Source organism: Primulina eburnea, chromosome 14, assembly GCF_022965805.1.
Source record: "Primulina eburnea isolate SZY01 chromosome 14, ASM2296580v1, whole genome shotgun sequence".
NCBI lineage: Eukaryota > Viridiplantae > Streptophyta > Magnoliopsida > Lamiales > Gesneriaceae > Primulina > Primulina eburnea.
In genome coordinates this window covers 25194376-25219222 of record NC_133114.1, presented here as the reverse complement: position 1 = coordinate 25219222, position 24847 = coordinate 25194376, and the positions used below count along the sequence as shown (strand labels likewise).

General features: G+C 31.6%; 2 protein-coding genes across 3 annotated transcripts; one reads left to right on the top strand and one right to left on the bottom strand.

Annotated features, from left to right (window-relative positions):
• Positions 1-3706: 3706 nt before the first annotated feature.
• Positions 3707-10910, top strand: LOC140812091 (protein EI24 homolog). 2 transcript variants are annotated; one of them, XM_073170287.1, is made up of 11 exons: positions 3707-3986; positions 4072-4137; positions 4597-4741; positions 5492-5544; positions 6772-6906; positions 7027-7090; positions 7169-7254; positions 7346-7428; positions 7637-7713; positions 8706-8821; positions 10289-10585. In XM_073170287.1, the coding sequence occupies exons 1-11, from the start codon at positions 3889-3891 to the stop codon at positions 10428-10430; spliced, it is 1065 nt and encodes a 354-aa protein (XP_073026388.1). In that variant the 5' UTR covers positions 3707-3888; the 3' UTR covers positions 10431-10585. The 2 variants fall into 2 exon arrangements, with proteins under 2 accessions (XP_073026388.1, XP_073026389.1); XM_073170288.1 differs by lacking the exon at positions 10289-10585 and adding an exon at positions 10603-10910 and having other exon boundaries at positions 3710-3986.
• Positions 10911-15230: 4320 nt separating this feature from the next.
• LOC140812352 (transcription factor TCP8-like) lies at positions 15231-17187 on the bottom strand. Its single transcript, XM_073170599.1, has 2 exons — positions 15595-17187; positions 15231-15518 (listed from the first exon to the last, which is right to left on the bottom strand). Exon 1 carries the CDS (start codon positions 17119-17121, stop codon positions 15613-15615), a length of 1509 nt encoding a protein of 502 aa, XP_073026700.1. The 5' UTR covers positions 17122-17187; the 3' UTR covers positions 15231-15518; positions 15595-15612.
• Positions 17188-24847: the final 7660 nt, after the last annotated feature.

Below are 24847 nucleotides of genomic sequence, written 5' to 3'. Positions count from 1 at the left end.
TAGAACAGAAAAATCCTTCATTGAAGCTATTAAATCATTTTTGCTTTTAAAAACCATTTTCACAGCGAACTCTGACCTATCAGGATTGGAAAAATTTGTTCGTGATGCTGAAGGAAGACCAAATTAATCTGGAATTTGTTCTTCATATATTTCATTGAAAAATTGGGGAACTTCACGTAAATGTTGCTCTGGTGCATTAGGAAAGTACTCTGTCAGTGTTGCTCCAGACATCGGGAAACACGATGATGTGCCTTCATTTGCATTATCAACATGGTCATTGATAAGCCCAAATCTTATAGAGATTGTTAGGGATTTTATTTGTGCTTAACTAGGTTTTTTATCCCTAATTTTGTGCTTAATTGAATTAATTATTGTAGATTTAAATAAAAGATGAAAAATGATTAAATTTGGAAATGAAATAAATTTACAAGACTTCAAAAGAAAAAATATTAAAAGAAAGGAAATAAAATATTTTTATTTTATTATCTTAATATTATTGAATTATTGATAAAGATGGAGTCTAATCTTTGAAAATAAATCTACAATTTTATTATTCTACAAGGTTTACTTGATATGGGCTTAAAAAGAATTGAAGGAGAGGCCCATTGAGAGGGATAAAAGAAGCGTAAAGAGAGGCGGAAGAAAAAAAGCGTACAGAGGAAGCTGCCAAAACAGAAGCACAGAAGGAGACGGAATAGCAGAACAGCGTGGAAGAAGGAAAAGAAGGGAGGAAGAAGGAAGGCAAAACCAGCGAGGAATTCCTCACACACGCTACAAATCACAGAGAATCTCTTTCCATTCCTTCTTAATCATGTTTTCTGCATTTAATTTAAACACTGATTTTGGCTTTTGTTTTAAGTTTATGGAGTAGATTTTTATAGACTAAGGCCACGATAGAGGGCCGAGACAGATTATTTTTGAAATTTTGAGTTTGATTCAAGTTGATTATTTATTTTATTCATTGATCGGTGTCGTTTATCACGTGTTCTTTTAATCTGGCCAATTAAATAGAATATTTGTTGGTTAATCTAAAACCGGAAGGCGATAGATTAATATTTGCTTCACACATCAATCAACACATGGTTAAATTGACTAGAAATAGTATTCGATTTCAGTGTGCGACTTTAGGTTGGAAAACTGGAATTTCGCAGCGATCTAATGCGGTTGAATCTAATTAAATTCAGTTAGGAATAATTGGACTGTTAGATTTAATTAGGTTTATTAATTCGAGGAATCGTTTAATAAATAATTTCGGGAATTTCGTCGTGAATTAAATAATTAATTTATTGAATTTAAATTTGACATGTGGATTATAAGTTTGTCTCGGTACCGTTGTGCGCCTTAGTCGTCTTTAAATAATTTGAATTTTCGTCTAAATTAATAGTTTGGATTAGTTTTAATTTAGTTAATTTATTTAAATTGTTTGATTTAGTTTTCATTAATTTATCTCCCCTCAATTGACTTTATTAGCCTAAATTAGGAAAAATAATTCATATTCTAGTAATTAAACATCGATCTCTGTGGGTACGATACCTGGACTCATCTCCAAATACTATTACTTGACCTAGTCCGCTTGCTAGATTTATTCCCAACCGAAATCGTCGGTCAGTCATCATCTTCTCCGTCGATTGATGTAGCCTACAAATAATCATTGCTATTCATGACATGACGAAAATTGTCTCCAAATAAATCATCTTGCTCAGGCATGTGTTCTGTAATTGGGGCGAGAATAATTGCAGCCCTAGGAAAACTTTCGAGATGTTTAACATTTGTGGTATTTCTTAATCATCCCATGAATTTAAATCCAATTGTCGTATTCTACTCGAACTCCATGCAACATCAACTCCTGGGGGAACTGTGATATGATGATCTCAACCCTCTGGAGTAAAATCTCATTCTCGTGTTCTATTCATCCCCCATAGTCTTCTTCGGTGTGAGCCGTAATATGGTGAATCTAAGGACCGGTGTCGATCCCATAATGTGTGAATTGACTATTCATCAACGTAATACGTAGAAGGTCCCGCTTGATTTAAACCTATGGTTCCTAAACCTTGCGTTATGACCAGCATGACTGCATCAAAATCATGATCATTTATGTTCTGCAACACTTGCGATGAATCAACATACAAGTACATACAATCCAATGCGGACAAATCAAACATAAATTGTAGACTATCATCATCTGTGATAAAGACATGCTCTTCAATGTAACGAGACAACGAACTATAAGAATATTTCGTTGACAATTTGATGCAGAATTTTGATGATCGATTTCCAGCATGCGATGCACATAATTCACCAATTGAGAAAATGTAATAGACCGTGAGATTTTCATGGGCCTGGTCACAAGGATACTATATCCAAAACTACCATCTTCAATAATGACATAACCACATACGTAAAGTAAGACTCTCGTAATATCCATGTCTGAAGCGAAAACTAATATATAACGTCATACAATCATAAAAAATTTAATTATGATTTTATTACACATATATTAAAATATATATTTTATATTGGATTGAATTTCAAAAATCACTTAAATAATTATTCTTAATATTATTTTATTAAAATAAATATTGTCAAATCAATTTATTACAAAATATATTTATTCAAACCTATGTTTGTATTTATAATAAAAAAATATGTTATGAAAACTTAATTTACGATATAAAGTAATATTTTTCAAAATTATTTTGTATATAACCATATAACATAATTTGACATTAAAAATTCATATAATTAAATAAATTAAATTTTTAAGTAAGTTAATTCAAAATATATCGTTAGATAAAAATACGTTTATCAGAATTATTAATTTTTTATATTAATTTGCAATATCATAAACATAATTAGAATATTATAGATTATATTAAAGTGATCGAAGTTATAGTTAACTATACACTATTTTATACTATAAACTCTATAGTTTTTTTTTTTAAAACAAAAGTAACGAAATACTTTATAATTTCATTAGTATTAAGTACAATAGTATTAACTCATTCTTATATTAAATAAATTGATTATATTAAAAATACTAACCTTGAAATATTTTCAAAAATCACAAAATTATATTTATTATTTTTTTATATTTTATATGGTAATTAATATTAAAAATATATTATTTAACAAAATTATACTTAGGTATAACACTAGTGAACAAAATTATAATTACATTAATACAAATAAAATATTAATAAATTATCTTCTCAAACATGGTTATACGAAATTTGTAATAAAATCAACGGACGATGTTAATACTGAAATAAATGACAAATATTAACAGAAATATTACACAAAACAAAATATTACTTCTTAATATATAATTATAATAATATCAACAATATTAAACATTATCTCTTAACACCTCTTCGAATGAAATATATGACCAAAATCAACCAATAATATTAATACAAATTCGAAGGAGAAAAGAAGGATTTTACGCAAATGAATCGGAGAAAAAAAACATTTTGCAAGAAGGAATCTTTTGAGCAGATGAAACGGAGGAAATACATCAATTTAAAAGAGATTAAGGAATCCATGACAACCTCTTTTTCTTTATTTTCGGTTTAAAATTTAGAATTCACTATAAATTTCTACAGATTATACTATCTTTACGAACCTCATATTTTTACAATATTTTACTAAATAGTTTTTTAATTAATATTTTTTTTAAAAAAAAGCCCTATCTTTTCTATGTCGGATGGGCACCAGCAACGTATACAAACTGTTCTCTATTATTGTGAAGCTAATCAAACACAAAAGATCACGCAATCTCACAATTCAATCAGCTACAAATACTGATCTGGGGAAGGCCGAAAGGTTCTCGAGTCTGGAAGGCAAATAATATTCCTTTTTTTTTTTTATGGATGCGAGAATAGAAATTTGATGGGCATCACGCCAAAATTAAAGCAGGCCTCATTACTGTGGCTGGAGGGTTTCAGGGAAGCTTGCTGTCTTCATCGGGTCATCATCTACTGTCTCAGGTGCCGAGAAAAAGATCCAATTTGGCTGCAAAAGTTTATATCAACAATGTTACATCTTTTTGTTTGTTGGGTTTTTTATTTGAAGGTCTAAAGAACTTGCCATCCGCACTGGGCAGTGTTTCCTCTTGAATGGTTTAATTTTCTTGGGAAGGTATCTTTCACGCCCCATAGTTTGTGTTTCAGTTTTTGCCAATGGGAAGGGGGGCAGCCTTGGAATTTGAGATGGTTGATTTTGTATGTACTGGATGTGGATTGTGAAACTTGTGGATAAAATTTACAGTTTAGTTTGATTTGTTTCACTTGAGACTTGAGAGACTGAGTCACTTCTCTGTAGCCTTATTTCTGGCCACCACTGCTTTGAAAACAAATACAGTCACTTCTCTGTAGCCTTATTTCTTGCCACCACTGCTTTGAAAACAAGTGTGTGTTGTAATTATCAACGCTTTTCTAATGATGTTTCTTGAATATCTTTTAACCATTTTGAGTGAACCTTACTTCGTTGATCATGCCTTACGATTTAGATATTGAGTCTTTCTTTTGATAATTATTTATATGTCAAAGTACCATCGTATGGTTTAATGGCCGATTTTGTGAATTTAAAATCTTGCAGTATATTTGTTTTAAAATCGGTTGTCATTCCGACTATTGAATGGTTATTGCCCGATGGATGCCCGCATATTTACTTGGAAGAACCATGTTGGGGTATTTTCAGATTCTATTCCTACTTACGGCTTGGACTGATCCAACTTTTCTATGTGAGTGCTGCATTTTTACATTATATCAGTTGATACACGGTCTATTTTAAGTGTTGCAAGGGAAAAGTTGTAGCATACACCTGTTATTTTTCATGTTTCATGTGATTTTCATTGTCCCCTGATATTGCATAGCCATGAATTCATGAGCAGGATCCATCAACGGCCTTAAACTCCCGACTTTTTGTTTTCTTCTTGTTGTAAAAAAATTTCTCGTGCTTCGTTCATCTGACAAAGAAAATGTACTCTTTGTGTTGTTTATGAACTAGATAATGGCTGCATCTTGAATGTTGGATATTAACAGCTAAGCTTCAAAAGAGAATAGACTGGACGTGAGCTTAGTGTGTAAACTAATATTCTTCCATATTTGCATGTCTACAATATATTAACATGTCTCACCACCTGATACTGCAAACGTGATGCTAAGAGACCTTTTTGAGCAAATATCTCTTCTGTTGTTTATTTTACAACAGGTGTGGGTCTAACTAATTTCTGTCTTCAATCTACAATTCTGAGGTCTTATTTTCAGCTGGGTTGATTTTTTAGTAGTTTGTCCAATTTTCTGTTGTTGTTTCTGAGGGGAATATGTTCATTTTGTTTAATTAATGGAAAAATATGGAAGAAACATTTATATTTTTCAATTTTTCACATGAGAATATATTTCTCTCTCTATCCTCTCTCTTAAGTGCGAGAAGAGTTTGTCTGATATGCTCTAAATATATATTATTTGAGTTGATGTGACAATTTTTGCAGGTATTCTGGTTCTATCCTATGTACATGTTCAGCTTTATTCTTAGCACCATCTGGTATTCATTTATTTCGTGATCGTATTTTTTCCTTCTATATGCTCTTTTTTTGTCTCTTTGTCATGATTTAAGATCACACGCCACACACTAACGGTTGGCAGCCATCAAATTTTGTAGCAATATTACTGTTTATAACCGAAGTTGGCATGTTCTATGGCAGTGGATCACTAGTCCACTTCTTGTATTGTAAAATTCTAATATTAATAATATTGTTATGTTTCTTATCAAAAAAAAAAGTCGGCATGTTCTATGACATCAACTTCTCTTTCCAATAAAGTTCTTTACTTGAAAAACTATTGAAAAAATTGGGAAATGAATCTCAAAGTTTCTTAAAAAATATTTGTGGAAGGTCAGAAATAGTGTATGACCAAACTCATCTGGCTTATGGCCGATGCTGTGCCACTTAACACTTAGATTCCACTGTTTTAACAATATTTGGCTGTTCTTGCTACCCTGCCCTATGATTATGGACCACATAGAATCTCATTGAAAGTAGTCTACAACCCATATTTTTCTTCACTTATCTGTTTCGATGTCCTGACCTTTTATTTCATTCAATGAATCCTTGTTACTTGCTATATGTAAACTTTTATCATCTACCACATACTATTTTTGCCGCTGCTTTCCATGTTGGGATGCCTTATTCATATATAGCTTGAAAGTTGAAACAGGACTTAACATCAACGGTCTAATCATGTATTTGGTTGAAACTACGTCTTAGGCGGGGATTCAAATAAAGGAGAGAAGCTTGCTGTTATTAAATAACCAGTTTGCTCATAGTTTTCCGAGACTTAGAAACACGGTATAATAGTTTCCTCTCCTTCAAGATCACGCTGCACGCGGTGAAGCTTTTCCAGGGTGCTTAACCGATACTATCTTTGCTGAAACCGAGGTCAAGGGCCTCATAAATTGCACAACTCCTTAGGACCAGGGGCGAACCAAAGAATTAGGACAAGGGTGATCGGAGCGAAACTGGGTATGGAGTGGCAGCTCAATAAATTTTAGCGGGGGCAACGAGACTGCTTGGATCTTATTAAAATTCTGTGGTTTATTTACTTTTGACTATTACAAAAAGCTTTAACTGATAATATGTCCATGAACATCGAGGCACACCACCAAGATGCCAAAAAGTTAGACGATATTTTCTTTAACTAAATGGTATTTACCTCATGTTTCTAAAGAGTGCTTGGTAGTTTGCTCGCTGATTCCTGTTATGTTGTGATCCAGGTATAATGACATTGCGAAGTACGGTTTTTTCGCTATTGAGAAGTGCCAAACTTCTGGTTCTAGGTCATCTGGCCAGAAGGACACACGTGATGGGTTGACCCAAACTGACAGTGATAAAGCAACTGATATTGAGGGGTATTTCAATTTTTTGTTTTAACCCGTGAAAAATTACATTTGTGAACAGAACTTCTATAATATCTTCAGGATCTAAATATGTTTGTCCATTCTTCAACTGATGCAATTTTTTGTCCTCAGTGTAATGATTGGGATAGCCGAACAGATCTATTCAATACTGCTGTTGAGTTTCTTCTTCCTACAAGTAAAGTTCCATTTTCATATCATCTTCTGTTAATTCGAACTTCTACTGGAATAGATGATTATAATCTGATATTTGAAGGTATATGTTACTGGATTTGTCCCGTACATTGGAAAGGCCCTTAATTTTCTGCTCCTTTCTTGGATGTATGCGTATTATTGTTTTGAGTGAGTGGTCATGTTCCATGCTATATTTTCTTTTATATTATTGAATTCTCTATGGGCTGAAACTTTGTTCACCAACATCATTGTTTTTTAGGTATAAATGGAATTATTCCGCTTTGAGTTTGGACAAACGGCTGGACTTCTTTGAATCCAACTGGCCATTTTTCACCGGTTTTGGTAAATATTCTTTTGTCAATTTAGGCCTTTAGTTTTTACAATTTTATGTGCTTCACTGGACCTCTTGGACTCGTTTGTCCAATTTCATCAGCTTGGTATTTATTATATGATTTATGTTAACCATAAGCAAGAATAGGTGACTAGAATATAATATACTTCATATCCACGTTGATATTTTATTTATATAATATTGGGACTGAATATTCAGGAAGCCCGTGTGTCCTGGCAGCATTCTTTTACTCTCCCCTTGTGAGCTATGGCGTTATGGCGATACTCTATCCATTAGTAAGTGCCGATTCCTCTCTGTTTGTCCTTTTTGGTGAAACTTTTATGCAGTTGGTTAATAAGCTATTTCTATCTTAGCAAATCTGTGAAAAAATGTTTTGGAATTGAACTATTCTGATTGCTTCAGAAGAATAGAATTCCTTCACACCATGTTTCGAATTCAATTCTAGTCACCAAATTTGTATGTATTTTGGGAGAATTGCCTTTTACGCTGGCAAGTTCAGAGACTGGTGAATTTACGCGAATGGGGAAACATTTTAGGTTTTTTAGAATAGATGATTGGAAGTTCGATAATTCTCAATTTTGTCTGCAGTTTTCCTTGATCAGTTTTGGTATTTTCTTGGTCAACCAGCCTGGTGTAGATGTGCAGACAAATTGAATCAAGTTAAACAGACTTGCTTTTTCATAGTTGAGTTCAAGCTAAAATTTTATTAGATAGCTCGAAACTCAAAAAATGAATATATTCTGGTCAACTTAAAATTAGAATTTGTGTTCGATTTGTTCGTTTCAAATTCAATTATCAGATTTTAATTTTAAGTTCCCAAATAATGATTCATGCTTGTGAGCTCGTTTAACTTTAATATTTAAATATTATTAGAAGAAACCCGCGAGCTATCAATCAAATTGTTCCAATTCCAATTGAAAATAGATTCAAATATATTTGAGTTCACTAATTTGGAATAATAATCAAATAATATTCTAGCCTGCTCAATCTGATGACCTCCGACCTAGTGTGGTATTGCTCTAGTGTAGATGGTAGATCCACTGCAATTTCACTATCCATTCTTCGAGGTACATAATGAGGATGAACTGAGGAACCTTTAACGAATCAAGTCATTGTGAGATTTATCTTGGTTGAATATAAAGAAAAAATGTCTGTTTTATATGCTGGCAGTCTCCGGTATTTTGGTAGCATGATGTTACATTACTTGGTGTTATTGTTACCTTTTATCTCTTGACAGTCGTGTGGTAATTATGTACTCTTTGTCTAGTTTGTTTTGACTGCCACAGGCTCGGACGCAGACAAAGTCATTGCTTCTCAAAGAAAGAAATGGAAAGGCGCAGGATTGGGAAGGGTTCCAATATTTGTTTCTGCTGATTACTTGTCGTAAGTTATCCGCTCCACTCTTATCTGTTTCTAATGAGTACTAAAATTTGCAAGAAATTGTATTTCGTGGGGGTTAAACTGCAAGCAATCTTATACAAGTTCGTTGGAGAGTGAAATAGGAAACAACCTTGTTGCTATAAGGAATTTATACTAGGGGGCTGATTGGTTTAAATTTTTTCCATCCAGAGGGGCAAAAGAGTTATCATTTTAAAAACATAGGGATTAAAGTTGGAGATTTGATTTGTCGATGGGAGGCAATTGTTCTTGCTTCCTCGTGGTAGCTTTTGTCCTGATACCTTGTGAACTTGCTTAAAATATGTAGACAACATCTTTTCAAACTTCAAAGTGAGCAGTGAGCGTGTTAAGCCCAAGGTTGTAAATGGCGGGAGGCGGTGGCGAGGCGGTCACCGGTCGGTGACCGCCTACCGCCTCGGCCGCCTAGGCGGTGCCCAGGCGGTGCCTGATATAGATAATGTGCAATTAATAAAGATTCATCATTATATTAATGTTATTATGCCAACGAAGTAATATATTTTTTTATCAAAAAACTAAGTTTAAATTTTCAAAGTTTCAATCAATTATCCATCATTAGAACAAGTCGTAGATTAAACATAACTAATCTTCCAAATAATCTACATATGCACCATCTACTACATCCATTATCCTCTCATCATCGGACTCAATCAACATTTTTTTCATTCTCCTCCTCCGATGTTTCTAAATATTCATTAAGTTTTCTAATGGGGATGTTCCTTGCACTCCTCCTTGGATGTAGCACTTCATCCGCTCCCGAGGCCTCCACTACCATTCTCCAAGTAAGACCTTTAAATAGTCCTAATATTTAAAATTAGTTGACTTTGACTTGGTTTTTAAAATGGTTGACTAAGTTTTAAAAATTGTTGACTAGATTTTTAAAATTGTTGACTACTGCCTCGCCGCCTCGACCGCCTGTTCGCCGCCTCGACCCGCCTGTTCGCCGCCTCGACCCGCCTACTCGCCGCCTCGACCCTCCTCAACCCGCCTCGACACCCCTCAACCCGCCTCAACCCGCCTCGACACCCGCCTCATGCATAGGCGGTGCGGTCGAGGGCCGCCTACCGCCTAGGCGGTGCCTAGGCGGCCGCCTCGACCGCCATTTAGAACACTTAAGCCATAAGTCCAACAGGAGAGCTCACGAGATTAACGGTTTCATTGGTAGAGTATCTCATTCTTGTAAGCTGAACTTACAGTTTATTGTGGAGCAATTGCAGGACATTTAACATTTTCGACTCCTTTAGAAACGGACATCTTTGGTCAAATTCCAGTTTTCATCCACGTACTAGCATTAAGTGTATGCATCTTAATTGAGCGTATGATGTGAAAGCAGACACATTATGAAAATTTATCTTATGAAAGCTCCTGTTCCTTCCGCTGTGATGACTAGCGTTAAGTGTATCCATCTTAATTCAGCATATGATATCAATGCAGAAACAATTTGAACATTGATCTTATGGTACCCCTTCTAAGGCTGTCCCTTCCCTTTGTGACAATTCCTAAAGAGCGAGCATCAATATTAGGCGATAAGCCGAATGGCAAAGTTGAAACTGGGAAAAAAGTGCCTTTTGGGTGAAAATGCATCTAAATCTTATATGCCACTACGCAATTTCCTGTAGAGCCAATATGAAACATGTCTTGGAGTGTCTCTGTTTTCTTGTTACCACCATTTGATTCCTCCAGTGTTTCTAGTTGTTTCAAACAAGAAGCAGTATTTGGTTCCTAAAAATTCAATCTTTGTACTATAGGTTGAAAGTGTTGTCTCTCATCCCTATCGAGCATCTTCCGCAGAAAATGCACGATCAGTAAGCACTCCAATGATCAGTTACATTCGCCTATTCCACGTGGCTCGTCTCGTTTGCTTCTTGCTGAAGATTTCCAGTAAGGTTCAGGATTCTTTGTGAAGTTCTGCTGGAGATACAATGAAAGCAGATCCTCCTCCATATTTGTATTATATGTATGTACATAGAGATAAGAACTGGTCTTGTGTACTCTTTGGGGAAATTCAAATGTGCCGACCAACACAGCTAGCTAAATATAATTGTGGTTTTTTTTTAATCCAGAAATATATTATTCTTGGTTTTCTGTTTGAATAATAAAAAAATGATTGATTTACGTGATTTAAAAATTACAATTAAAAGTGTGTTTTTATGAAAAACTCGATAGTAGAATATTAAAAATTAAAAATAAAATTACTGAGAAAGAGAACTTAATATATAAAAGACAAAAATTTGTGTGAGACGGTCTCATGGATCGAATTGTGTGAGACATATCTCTTATTTAAGTCATTCATGAAAAAATATTATTTTTTATGTCAGGTACAGTTTGGTACATAAGATATGATAAGTAAGAGATATATGTATAAGAATAAATATAATGATAAGATAATATGTTGAATGTTTGGTATGATTTTAACAAGAGTGGTTAAATTTATATATTGAATTGTAATGACAAAATTAACTTTATCACAAAAACTTATATATATATATATATATATATATATATATATATATATATATATACACACACATGTATATATGCGTGTGTATATATAAATATAAATACATATACATATATATATGTATTTTGTGTGTGTGTATATATGTATCTATATATTTGTATATATGTATGTATTTAATAAATATTTAACATTAATTTAAATTTTAAATTAATGTTAAATATTTATTAAATACATACATATATACAAATATATAGATTGGGGGTAATTAAGTTATTTGTAAATTATTTTATCATTACATTAAAATTATCACACCTCTTACCGAGGATGTTTTATCTTTCTCAAAATTTATTTATCAAGGGCCCATGATATTATCATGGGCTTTTTAAAAAGGTACCAAACATGGGATAAGGGGGATTATTTATCAATCTCACCCTTATCACATGTACCAAACAATGCCTAAGGTACAGTTTGGTACATAGGATATGATAAGTAAGGGATATATAGTATAAGGATAAATCAAGGATAAATATAATGATAAGATAATATGTTGAATGTTTGGTATGATTTTAACAAGAGTGATTAAATTTATATATTTACATGTAATGACTTAACCCTATCACAAAAACTTATATTTCATTGTTATCAAGATATTGTAATTGAATATCTCAATTCTTAAATTACGCTATATATATATATATATATATATATATATATATATATATATATATATATATATATATATATATATGGTCCTAAAGAATAATTTTCGTTTCTTTTGTCTTATTTTGGAAATTATTTAAACAATTTCTTTTCTTTTTTCAAAAGTGATCATCGGTCAAATTTGATTTTTGCTTTTTTTTTTATTTTTTATAATTTTTTTCATATCGAAGGGGCCTAGTAACTATTTGTGTGTGTATATATGTATCTATATATTTGTATATATATGTATGTATTTAATAAACATTTAACATTAACTTAAATGCATTTAAATAAATGGAGGTAATTAAGTAATTTGTAGTATATTTTATCATTAAATTAAAACTATCACACCTCTTACTAAGGATGTTTTATCCTTTTAAAAATGTATTTATCCAAGGCTCGTGATATTATCATGGGCTTTTTAAAAACGTACCAAACGTGAGATAAGACGGATTATTTATCAATCCCACCCTTATCCCGTGTACCAAACAGTGCCTAAGAGTATTAAGAGACCTACTCTATTTAAAAATATTAAAAATAAAATTTACTTTAAATTTTGTTTGATAATAAAGAACGAAGATCCTTAAGGATTTAGATAAATAACTTTTTGTATTTTTGTCAATTATTTTATACACTGATTCATATTAAAATAAAACATTATTTGAATTAAAATCACCATCTCCAATAAGTATGTAATGAGACGGTCTTATAGATTTATAAGATGGATCGAACTAATCAATATCTAAAATAAAAAATAATATTTTTTAAGCAAAAATTTGTGTGAGACGATCTCACGGGTCGTATTTGTGAGACAAATAACTTATTTGGGTCATCCATGAAAAGGTATTACTTTTTATGATAAGAGTATTACTTTTTATTGTAAATATCGATAAGATTGACTCGTTTCACAGATTAAGATCCGTGAGATAGTCTCACATAAAACCCCCTCTTTTTTACTAGTGTATATTACAAAATTAAATCGTGTCAGTATATACAAACGAACAAAATGCATTATAATGAAAGGTGATGTGATAAGTTAAGTAAACTTTCAATAGTTGGAAATTGGCCCACTCACTTTATTGAGATATTCCTACTTAATTTGACAACTCTTATCTTAATTTAATCAAAGAAAAAGTGAAAAATAATTGATGAGAGAGAAAATAAAATGTAGTTAAGACTTTAAAACACAATTCAATGCTGGTCATCCTCACATACTAATTAATTACCAACTTTATTTGGCTACGAATTTTCAAAATAAATTTAAATCTATGTATTGCTCATACTTTTTTTTTGGAATGATTTAGATTTATTTAATTTGTTAATGCCAGGTTGAATTATAAATATATTATTATGAATTTTATAATTTATGTTTTCTACATTTTTATGTAATATGTTGATTTTTATCACATTTTTTCAATAAAAATTATGTTGAATTTCTCTAGATTTAAATTTTTGTTTAAAAGGAAAAAAGTATTTTTTTAGAAAAAGAAAATTAATTATAGCAAATACACAGAATATGTTCGGTTGCGGATTGTGAAAAGACACAGACTAAAAAACTCCTTTGGCAGAAACTTGTGTGAGACGATCTCACGAGTCGTATTTGTGAGACGAATCTTTTATTTGGATCACCCATGTAAAAGTATTACTTTTTATGCTAAGAGTATTACTTTTTATTGTGAATATAGGTAGGATTATCCGTCTCACAGATTATGATCCGTGAGACGGTCTCACATGAGACTTACTCAAAAACTTTTGTATAATTCAAAACGTCCAAATGTAAGCAAGTCACAAATCAAAGTGGTCCAATGTTTATTTTTTAAAATATGGTCCAAGAAATACAAAACAAAAAAATTAATAAATTAAATTTTTTCAGTGGATTTGCAGAAGAATAAAGGAAAACGTGAAAATTATGGAATACAAAACATTTTTTTATGAATAAAGTTGGACGAAATAATGTAATTTTGAAGAATATTTTATTGATTTTCATGTAATTGTATAAACATTATTTTTTATCGTAGTTAATAACTAATAATTGAGTGAGTCTCATGTGAGACCGTCTCACGGGTCATAATCTGTGAGACGGGTCAACCCTACCCATATTCACAATAAAAAGTAATACTCTTAGCATAAAAAGTAATAATTTTTCATGTGTGACCCAAAAAAGAGATCCGTCTCACAAATACGACCCGTGAGACCGTCTCACACAAGTTTTTGCCCTAATAATTACTCATGTTATCATGATATAATAATTACAATATAATGATCATATATATCAAAAAAATTATTATAAAGCATTTATAAATATTAAAAAAAATAAAAATTCATCTTATTTGAACATCTATAAAAAGAATAAAAAAAACTATAAATTCAAAGTTATAACTTTTTTTATAAAAAAATTCAAAATTTATTCAATTAATTATTAAAAATTCATACAAAAATTACTGATTGAATCTAATATAACCCAAACTATACACCACCAAATAATACACAATTTTTTTGTAAAATATTATATGCACCCAATACATGCACATTTACCTGTAAATAATACCTCTTAAAATTACAATACATTATTATGTTTTATTATTATTATATAAATCAAGGCTTTTACTAACTTTTTCCGTCCACTAACATGAGTAACATCACACCAATAATGTAATTATAAATAAATATACTCAAATATTACCTCAGAGTCACAAGAAAATATTGAAGTAAAAACTGTTCACTCTCTCAACCTACTTTTACATAAATAATCCAAATAAGATATATATCTAACAAAATACGATACGTGAGATCATCTCACATAAACTTTTGCCAAAACTCAATGGATAATTTCAAATTTTTTGTTCAAATCATGCATAAAATCTTTTATGTGCCGCTATTACTAGTTATTATTATAAAAAAAAAAGTGTCCATACCAATATTTTAGCATATAAATATGAAAGTCGCAATGACATATATCTAATCAGATATCCAAATCTCAAAGAGTGAATCTCATGTGAAACCGTCTCATGGATCTTAATCTGTGAGACGGGTCAACCCTACTCATATTCACAATAAAAATTAATACTCTTAGCATAAAAAATAATACTTTTCATAGATGATTCAAATAAAAAATCTGTCTCACAAATATGACTCGTGAGACTGTCTCACATAAATTTTTGCCAATCTCAAATTTGAGACGACGAATCAATCGTAACAATTCCCCTCCTCATCACGGAAAAGAAAACAAAAAAATCTAATTAATTATTAATTTTTAAAATATATCAAAATTTGACAAAGCAAACAATAAGCAGAAACTTCTCCTATACAGGATCACTCCTAAAAGAAACCTGACAACATAGGTTTCAAAATCTTCAACACAAATTACATAATTATTAATTAATCCAAAAAAAATTGCATTTTCACACAACAAATACAAATATCAAAGATTGAATACCTTTCCACTCTTCTTTTTCTTGTTCGTTTCTAAAATCGACTCACTCACCGAATACCTCGAATCTGATACTGGAAACAAAATTCAGTTCCAGATTAATTCGTGAAATGGAATAATTAATCAGGAACTTTTTATGAAATTACCAACCTTGATTATATGTAATTATCATGGAGAACTGGTTTGTTCATCGTCTCCGCTATCTGTGGTTTGAGTCTGATTCTGCCGCTCAAGATTTTCAGAATTCATGTTCAAGTTGTTTCTTGAATATGAGTTTAATGCAGCTAACATTCCTCGATTTGATTCCGCGGAGACCCCTAATCCAAGATGCTGAGATGGCTGAAGCATCGATCCTAATTGCAGTGGACTCGATTGGCCGCTTTGAAATTCGAGATTACCTGAATAATTATACCTCGGCATGAAATGCAGCGGGGTTTGTTGCAGGGCGTTTCCGCCGCCGTGTGCCGTGGTGAAAGGCCAGATCTGGGTCGTCTCCGGTGGGGCTCCCGACGCCGTCGGGGAAGAGGACGTTGGGTTTCGAGAACTGTCGCCACCGCCGGCCGATGCTGTGACGGGGAGCATCCAGAATGCGTTGCCAGTGGTGCCGCTGCTTGGGGAAGGCGTTACAGTCCACATGGCGGATGTGGGTATCATGTTACCGCGTCTAATTATACTTCCCGGACCGGTAGCCACCGCCGCTTCTTGGGTTTTCTGTGGGTGCATTACTTGTGAACTGTTTTTCGATTTGAATTGTTTGTGTGGAGGCGAGCTGGGGCCTTCGCCACGTGAATCAATGGCTCCTTCTTTGAATAAATCTTCCCTGTATCTCTTCTGCAAGTAATTCTCAGTTGCCAGCTGACCTCCGCCGCCGCCTTCGCCGGCTACAGATTCCGAATTTTGAGCTGCTTGTAGGAGATGGGAGCTCTGCTGTTGGTGTTGGAATCCTAACATCTGTGAAAAATTCTCTTCGTAAGGGTGATGAGCTAACCCCAGCGCGCTATGAAAGGAATGCGGCATGGATTTTGACGGAGGAGCCGAGAGGGTGGAGCCGCTGCTTCTGAGAGAGATGTTAAGCGTAGAAAAATTCGCCGGGATTGTCCCAGTGCCGGTGGCGGCCAAGATGGCCGGTTCCGCCTGCTGAAGGAGCCACTCAATCGTTTCACCGTCCGATTTGTGGCCCAATTCTCTCGTCAACTGAAAAACCCGAGCAGCACAAGCCGCCGGCATGCGGATGCGCCGGCCGCGTCCGTCGACTTTAGTGTGGCGGTCTTTGGTCGGTTTCTTAGCTGGAGGTTGAGTTCCTTGTTCTGCCGGTTGTACCTGCAACTGCCGCTGTTGTACTTGGTGGGTTGATTTCTTGGATGCTGGGTTGTCGATTAGGGTTTCGGATCTGGTGGCGATGGCTAAGGAGGCGTCCACCGGCTGCGTCGACTGGGAATGACTGGATGATGCCGCAGCCGCCGCCACTGGAGTTGATGGGGCAGTGGAATTAGCTCCAAGCAGAGCAGCACCTGGTGCAGTGAGGGCGGAGAAGGAACCGAGGTAAGTTGGCGTGGGGCGTCCATGAAGTCGGTGGAGAAGGTGCGGCGGAGAAAGGAGGTGGTGGGAGGATGAGGTGGAGGAGGTGGCGGCGGTGGGTGGTTGCTTATTAGCTTGTGTTGACTCACTGATTTCCATGGGGTTAGAGGTGTGGGGTAGTACAAAGAATTATGTTGGTGGGTTCTCTGTCTCTTTTTCTTGTGATCAAAATTTTAAATTTAAAACCCATTTTTCTATTTATTATTTTCTTTACTACTTTCTTACTTTTAAAAAATATTTTTTTTTATGGGAGACAAAAAGTACCCATTACAAAATATCTTTGGAGGACGATTGGATCAAAATATGTATAATTTCTCTTCCTCAAATTCCATTGATATTTTGAACTTAACTCAATCTCAAAATTAGTTCAAATGAAGAGAATTGTTTAAGTTCATATATACTGCTCTCAAGGATTTTATCCAACAGATGTGAGACAACTAACACCCAACATTTGGAGTATGAAATTTACAAATGACTCAAATATGAGCAGAACGGGTGGCCCAACTATAGGTAGTACAACACATAACGGTATAATCACGGCACTGATATCATGTTAAGATTGAAACTTGGACCTAACTCAACACCAAAAGCTAGTTCTAGAGGGAAGATTGTTCAAGTCTATATATACAACTCCCATGTATTTTATCCAACCGATGAGAGACAATTAACAATCATAAATTTGATAATAGAGTTCATTTTCTGATAATGTGTAGAATAAAACTCGTTTTTATCAAAAATTATAGTTACTGTTTTGTTTTGATCGTTTCTAACATGATTAATAATTGTATTTCAACTATCTCTTTTCTAATGAGTTTTATGCTACTTTGAGTGTTTACTAATTTATTATTAATCATAGTTATCAGTAAAATCACAACTCAATTCTTTTAAACGCACTTAATCTAAAACATTCTTCTAACAAAAGAAATTATTGCATATTTTGATTTTCTAGTTTCTGCCCCCTCGTCCCATCCGAATGTTGAACTTGGTTAACGTACGAACACAAATAACAATGTGTTCGTTGGCAGATTCCGGCTTGTTGAGCTGAATTGCACGTGTGGAATCATTTTCAATCATATGTCAAATTTTGATCCAACATAAATATATGATGTTATCATCGATGTTAATAAGATGATAACCCCTTTCCTATATTATTATTATTTTACTTTAAGATATTATTGATGAAAGCCCTAATTTGTTGCGACTTTCTAAAAATACTATAACATCATATAATACTTTACATAACTAATTATCGAAACACGCATGTTGCACGTACAAAAATAATCTATAAATTCGAAGTATACAATGAAATTATTGATAATAGAGTCAGAGAATTGTGAAAAATAGATAAAACTTGATATTTGGTGCCAGGTTTGGTTCAACTTGGAAACATTTTAAAAGTTATGAATTGAACGAAGTCATGATTAACGGATTTGGTTTATCCAGAATCAGTCCAGAATTGATATGGAATAATCAGGCTCAATAGAAACCAGGGTTTGACCAAATCTGATATTGTAATTGAATTGTAATAAACTCGATTCGGAGCCAAACCAATCACGAGTCGATTTTGTGATATAGATATCCTACTTGAGCTCTCACAAATCGATTTTGTGATACAAATATCCAATTTAGGACACTCATTAAAAAAATTTATTCTTATGCCAAAAATATTACTTATTATTGTAAATATGAACATAATTGACATGTCTCACCGATAAAAATATGTAAAACCATCTCACAAGATATTCATAAGATCGTCTCACGAAATACCGATGATTTCTGAGTTCAAAAAAGGCACAATTTTGCCCATTCAAAAATAGTAAAAAAATAAAAAAAAGTAAAAATTCCCACAATTATAAAATTCTTGAATCCGAATCATGTAATTTACATTATAAAATTAATATATTACCATATCATCAATAATCAGCCAGGCAGTTCCAGTTGGACCCCACGTTCATTAAAAAATTAGCAATTAATTGTCACAGGTAATCATCGAATAATTAAGTGACAATAAAATAAATAATAATTTACTATATTTTATTATTATTATTATTTTAATAAAATTTAATATAAAATATCGTTGGAGCAAGAAAACAAGAAGTCTCTCCTGTTTTCCCTCTGGAAATAGTGCAGTGTTGGATTTGAAGCATCTTTTGTAATTTAAAATTGCATAATTTTGCTCTTATTTTGTTAACTTGCTCTATTGAAATTGATCACACACACACACAAATATATTATATATATATATATATATATATATATATATGTATATATATATATATATATATATATATATATTTGTGTGTGTGTGTGAATATATATATATATATATATATGTATGTATGTATATATATGTGTATATTGTTTGAAAGTTAAATTAATAATCACATTTCGTCAAATCCAAAAACAATTTTTTTTTCAAAAATAAAAAAAAACTCTTATAAAATGGATAAGCGATCTGACATTATGAAAATTATTATTTTTTATGCAAAAATTTTTATTTTTCATTATATTTATTGGCTCATAAATTGAAAATAATAATTGTTTTTAATAAATAAATTTAAGTTTTTATTAATTATTATATAACATTTAATATTTAAATAGTTTATAAAATTTTAATTAATTTGCATTTTAGATTTGATTATAACTCAAAACGCATATATTTGATAGTGAATAAAAAGTTTATTAACTTTTATAATGTGTGTTTGATTGATTGTTGTATTAATATATTTTAAAAAAATTATGAACACACACATATATAAAGATAATTATAATAAGTTACACTAATTGCAAATATTTTAACATACTCATTGTTTATTTTCACGTGCTAGATAATTGCCTTGTTTATTTTTTTGTTAGTCTTATTGTCAAAAACAAAATTTTTATATATTTTCATACAAAAAATTAATCGAAACGAATGAAATTATTTTACATTTGATTATTTATTAATACTGAAAATTATTACTACGTTTTTTTTTAAAATTAATTAGTTAAATAAACAAGTTGAGTTGACTTGAATAATTGTAGTTTAATTGTTATAAATTTAGTACTGACTTATTTATCATATGACTTATTTATCATTTTTTTCGTAATTTAAATCAACAAGTAAAAATTATTTATATTAATAGATAAAAATATTTTAAATATTAAAAATTATTCATGTTAATTTTTTAGTTTAAAAATACTAAAAAAAATCATAATCACAAATTACAAAATCCATAAGATTTCTATGAAAAAGTTTACAAATTCAATAGAAGTCCTACAAAAATAAATCTACAATATTCTATGAAAATATTTAGAAACATGTGAAATTATGCAAAATTAAATAGAAATCTATCAACTCCATAAAAATCGATTACTTAAAAAAAATCAACCAATTTATGCGATGAATATAACCCCTTAATAATATATGAACATTTAATCTAAAGTAACATAGACAATACTCTTCTATTTCTTTATTATTATTATTTTGGATATATTTTTGATACGATGAATTTTGTATAAACTCTAATGTTTTAAATAATAATATACAGATTATGTCAACCAAATAAATAATACTAGACAAGTCATATACAAATTTGTTGAAATAAAATATTAATATGAAAAATCAAATTCATAAAAATTTAATTATACATTCATCTATTTCACTCAATAAATTTCGTAAGAAAGTAATAATAATAAAAGGTAAAATATTTATTACTGGAAAGTCTAAAAGCAATGGAAAATGGATATATATATAAAAAAAAGAATAGTATGTCACATCACATTTCAAAAATTAATGTGATCACCTGCAGTCCATTGCTGTCAGAATAAGCAATGTCTATTTCTTATTGGCTGGAAATTCTGTACTGAATGTGTGAAAAATTAGATAGACTAGTTAAATAATGACATTAACTCGGGACAAAGATTATAAATTAAAATATTTATTTAATATAATAAATAATATATATGAAATTATTAATAATATATATAGATATATGTGTATATATATATATTTTAATTTATTGTTATATAAAATATATTGTGTTGGTATACCTTTTTTTAATTAAAAAATCAAGTATTTTTTCTTGTAAGAGATCTGTCTTACAAAATACGACCCGTGAGATCGTCTCAGATCAATTTTATATATATACATGTTTTTAAAATTTGTAGACAAAAACTATCTGATACGGTCTCACGGGTCGTATTTTGTAAGACAGATCTCTTATTTGGGTCATCCATGAAAAAATATTACTTTTTATGCTGAGAGTATTATTTTTTATTGTGAATATCGACATGGTTGACCCATCTCATATATAAAGATTCGCGAGAGCGTCTCATAAAGGACCTACTCAAATTTGTAATATTAAAAATTAATATGATGTATTAATAATTTGTTGAAATAAGTATTTTAAAAATCTACTGGGGAAAAAATAAGACTTAAATTTGAAATTGAATATTTGAAGTTTGAATATAGAAATCGATCCTCATTACAATAAAAATGTTTAAAAATCTGAAAATAAATATTCGAAAAATTCGATTCAAACATCGGGAAAAAGAAGTTGGACTTGAATTTAACTCATAAAAAAATTTAGAAATGTTATCGAATTCAATCATTTCAGATACGAGTAGAATATTGTTCGAGTTGGTATGAACGCCCAATCTCAATTATTGGATTGGACTAAGTGTGTTTTACTCCAATTTTTTTTGGTTTTCCATGCATTTGTTCCTCACATTTTTCACTGTACAGACAAAAAGTTACCAGAACCCAATCATTCGGCTCACACAACATTGACCATCGTGCCAAAGGGGTAAATTTTAGAAACATTAATTTTGAATTGTACCATATATATAATAAGGTGAGTGGATATATATAATTTTAGAAAATAATGTATAAAATTATAAGAGAAGTCAAAACATTGATTTAATTGGACATTTATCACCAAGCAAATGTAGAGGAAAAGGATAAATTTTTTCATGGAATCAGTTGTCATCAATGACTGCAATCTGATATATTTTTGAGTAATAACAGTGACGTGATATGTGCAAATAAAGAAACAAATTTCTAGAATGCACGTGTGTTACTCGGATCAGATATTCCTTGTACTATTAATTCATCAGATCGCATATGATATCTTCACTCGTAGACGAGCGGTGAATCCTCGATTACAATATATTGACTCTTATATATTTCAAATCTATACCCAACCTCGTCACCTGATGGCCCTAAATGGAGTCGGTAAACGGATCAAAGTGCATGCCGATACATAGAGTTTTTACGTTGTCCCGAGTCAAATGACTAATAGTGTACAACCATAACCGATTACTATTTCACTCAACAAGTGATAACCATTTGAAAAGTTCGAGAGAAGATTGTTCAGTGCATTACCAAATAATTACTCATATGTATGAATTAACATCTTCATGCTCTTATCAATGAAACATGATGTTATATCACATATGCTAGTCTCATCTTTATTACTGATTCGACTAAGAACCTGTTTAGAATATACATTATTCTTCCTAATGAATTTCACGATCTTACGTTGCAAGATATACCTCATGATATCTATTATATATTCAAGGGCTTTATCTATGCAGTTTGCATGAGTATACAGATAAAGTAATCGTTACAGCTGGATAAAACTGTAAAATATTATTAAATAAAGATTGTTTTTACATAAGAATCAATCAAGATCATACCACAAGTTGGTTCGTTGGATAATTGCTCTAACAAATCTATCATACATATATGAGTGTATGTGCTGAGATATGGAAGAAAAAAACAATTCAAGTTAGTTTGTTTTCTCAATGTAAAATCAGAAAATTAAAATAGAGTTCACCACGAATGATATGCCCTTATAGCTATGAAAAACAAAGAAAGATGACATACCTGTAGTGTCTCTTTCATTGATTTGAGACGACATGGATTCATAATAATTATTTCCTAAGTTCATACGCTTGCAACTTCAAGGTAGAAGAAATATATGGATCTTGAACCTAAATTGTAATAAGTCAATGAATTCAAATTACTGAATAGAAAACGATGCACTACAACTCCCATTCTATTTCCCAATTGCAAAAGGAATAAGTAAATGAACCAACTATTTCCAGTTTGCAGATTCAGTGAAAGGACTTGTGCAACATTTCCCATCAAATAAATGCAAGTTTTTGCACAAGTTCAACATAAATGATGCTCAAGTGTACCGTGCAAATGTCTGTAAACCTCTTTGCTTATTTTGACAGAAAATGCTTTGGATTCTCTCTGAATAGAAAGCTTTTATTGTAGAGGATAGATATATGTTAAAGACTGAGACTTGTACTTAACTCAACCTCGAAAGCTAGCTAAATGAAGATGATTACCTAATTCTATATACAATTCCCAGAGATTTTATCTAACCGACGTGAGACAATGAACAATATCTGGCATACTTTCGTCTACAGCTGATGAACAATGAAGGGTCCTCAAATGCTGTATCTGAATAAAATAAGACGAAACAGGGGATCTATGGGATTGACATGTTATAATATTCATCTCTAGCTCAAGTACTGAGATAAGTTCATCTCGAATACATTAATTTATTTAGGTGCGGGTTTTGCATTAAAATAGTACCATTTTTATATCAAACACAAAACATATATTCAATCCAACTGCTTCAAATTTACTCTAAAAATTTCTTGTGAGACGATCTCATGGATTTTTATTCATGAGACGAGTCAATTCTGCTTATATTTACAATAAAAAATAATATTTTAGCATAAAAAATAATACTTTTTATATGTGACACAAATAGAATATCCGCCTCATAAATTCCTCTATTAGACTATCTCACATGAATTTTTGTGAAAAGAAAATTCTCAAAATATTATCTACTTTTTCATTTACTCACATACAATTTCATTTTCTTGTATTTTAAGACTTGAGGGCAGGGACGGAGCTAACCCAAAAGGTTGGGATGGGCTTTAGCCCATGCTATATTTTTGGTCAAAGTAGTAGTATGAATTGAGTTTTTTTTATTAAGTTTTAGCCTTATCTTTTTAACTTAATTTTTTGAGTCCATATTTGTAGCTCATTTCTTTGAGGGTTTTTCATATCCGTCTGCCAAGAGAAGAGCTTTTGTCATCGGTCTTTTTTCACTTCTCTCAGCACAAAAAGCTTCAAATTTCAATCATTTTCATCTCCAACAAATGGACTTTTCAGGTGGGTGTCAAAGTTTAGTCAGCGTCTTTCACAAATTCTGTCGTTGATTTTGTTTTCAAGATTGCTGGCCATTGATTTTCCTTGTAATCATGGTTTATTTCTCTATCGTTGGCTTTTGTTTAAAATTTGCAATTTGGGATTTATTTTCGTGTTGACTCTTTCAATTTCTTCTCTTTTTATGTATATTTTTAGTATTTGAAGAAATTAATTTATTTACCAGGGTGGCTTGGTAGTGTAAGTGTGGCTTGTTCGGTTTGGTGGTGATGGTGTAGGTTTTAGGTATAGTTCACTTTTGGAATTAAAGTACATGATTCGTTGTGAGATAATAATTTTGGTTAGGAGGTTGTGAGTTCATATAAAATGGGTCAAGCATTGTTCTTTAATTTTCGCTTCTTTTTTGGATGACAAAAGCAAGCCCGCAATGCCAAAAACCAGACAACTGGATTCTTATATTTGATGTGGAAGCCACATTTAATAACATAAACCTAACTTAATGATCATCCATCTATACCTCTACGCTTTCATGATGATCTATTTATTTTAGGTTGATTTAATGTGATGAATATTAAATATTTGATTTATATTATTTAATGTTGTTTATCAATTCATTCAGTTCAGGATCAAAATATTTTCTGGCAACGACTCTGC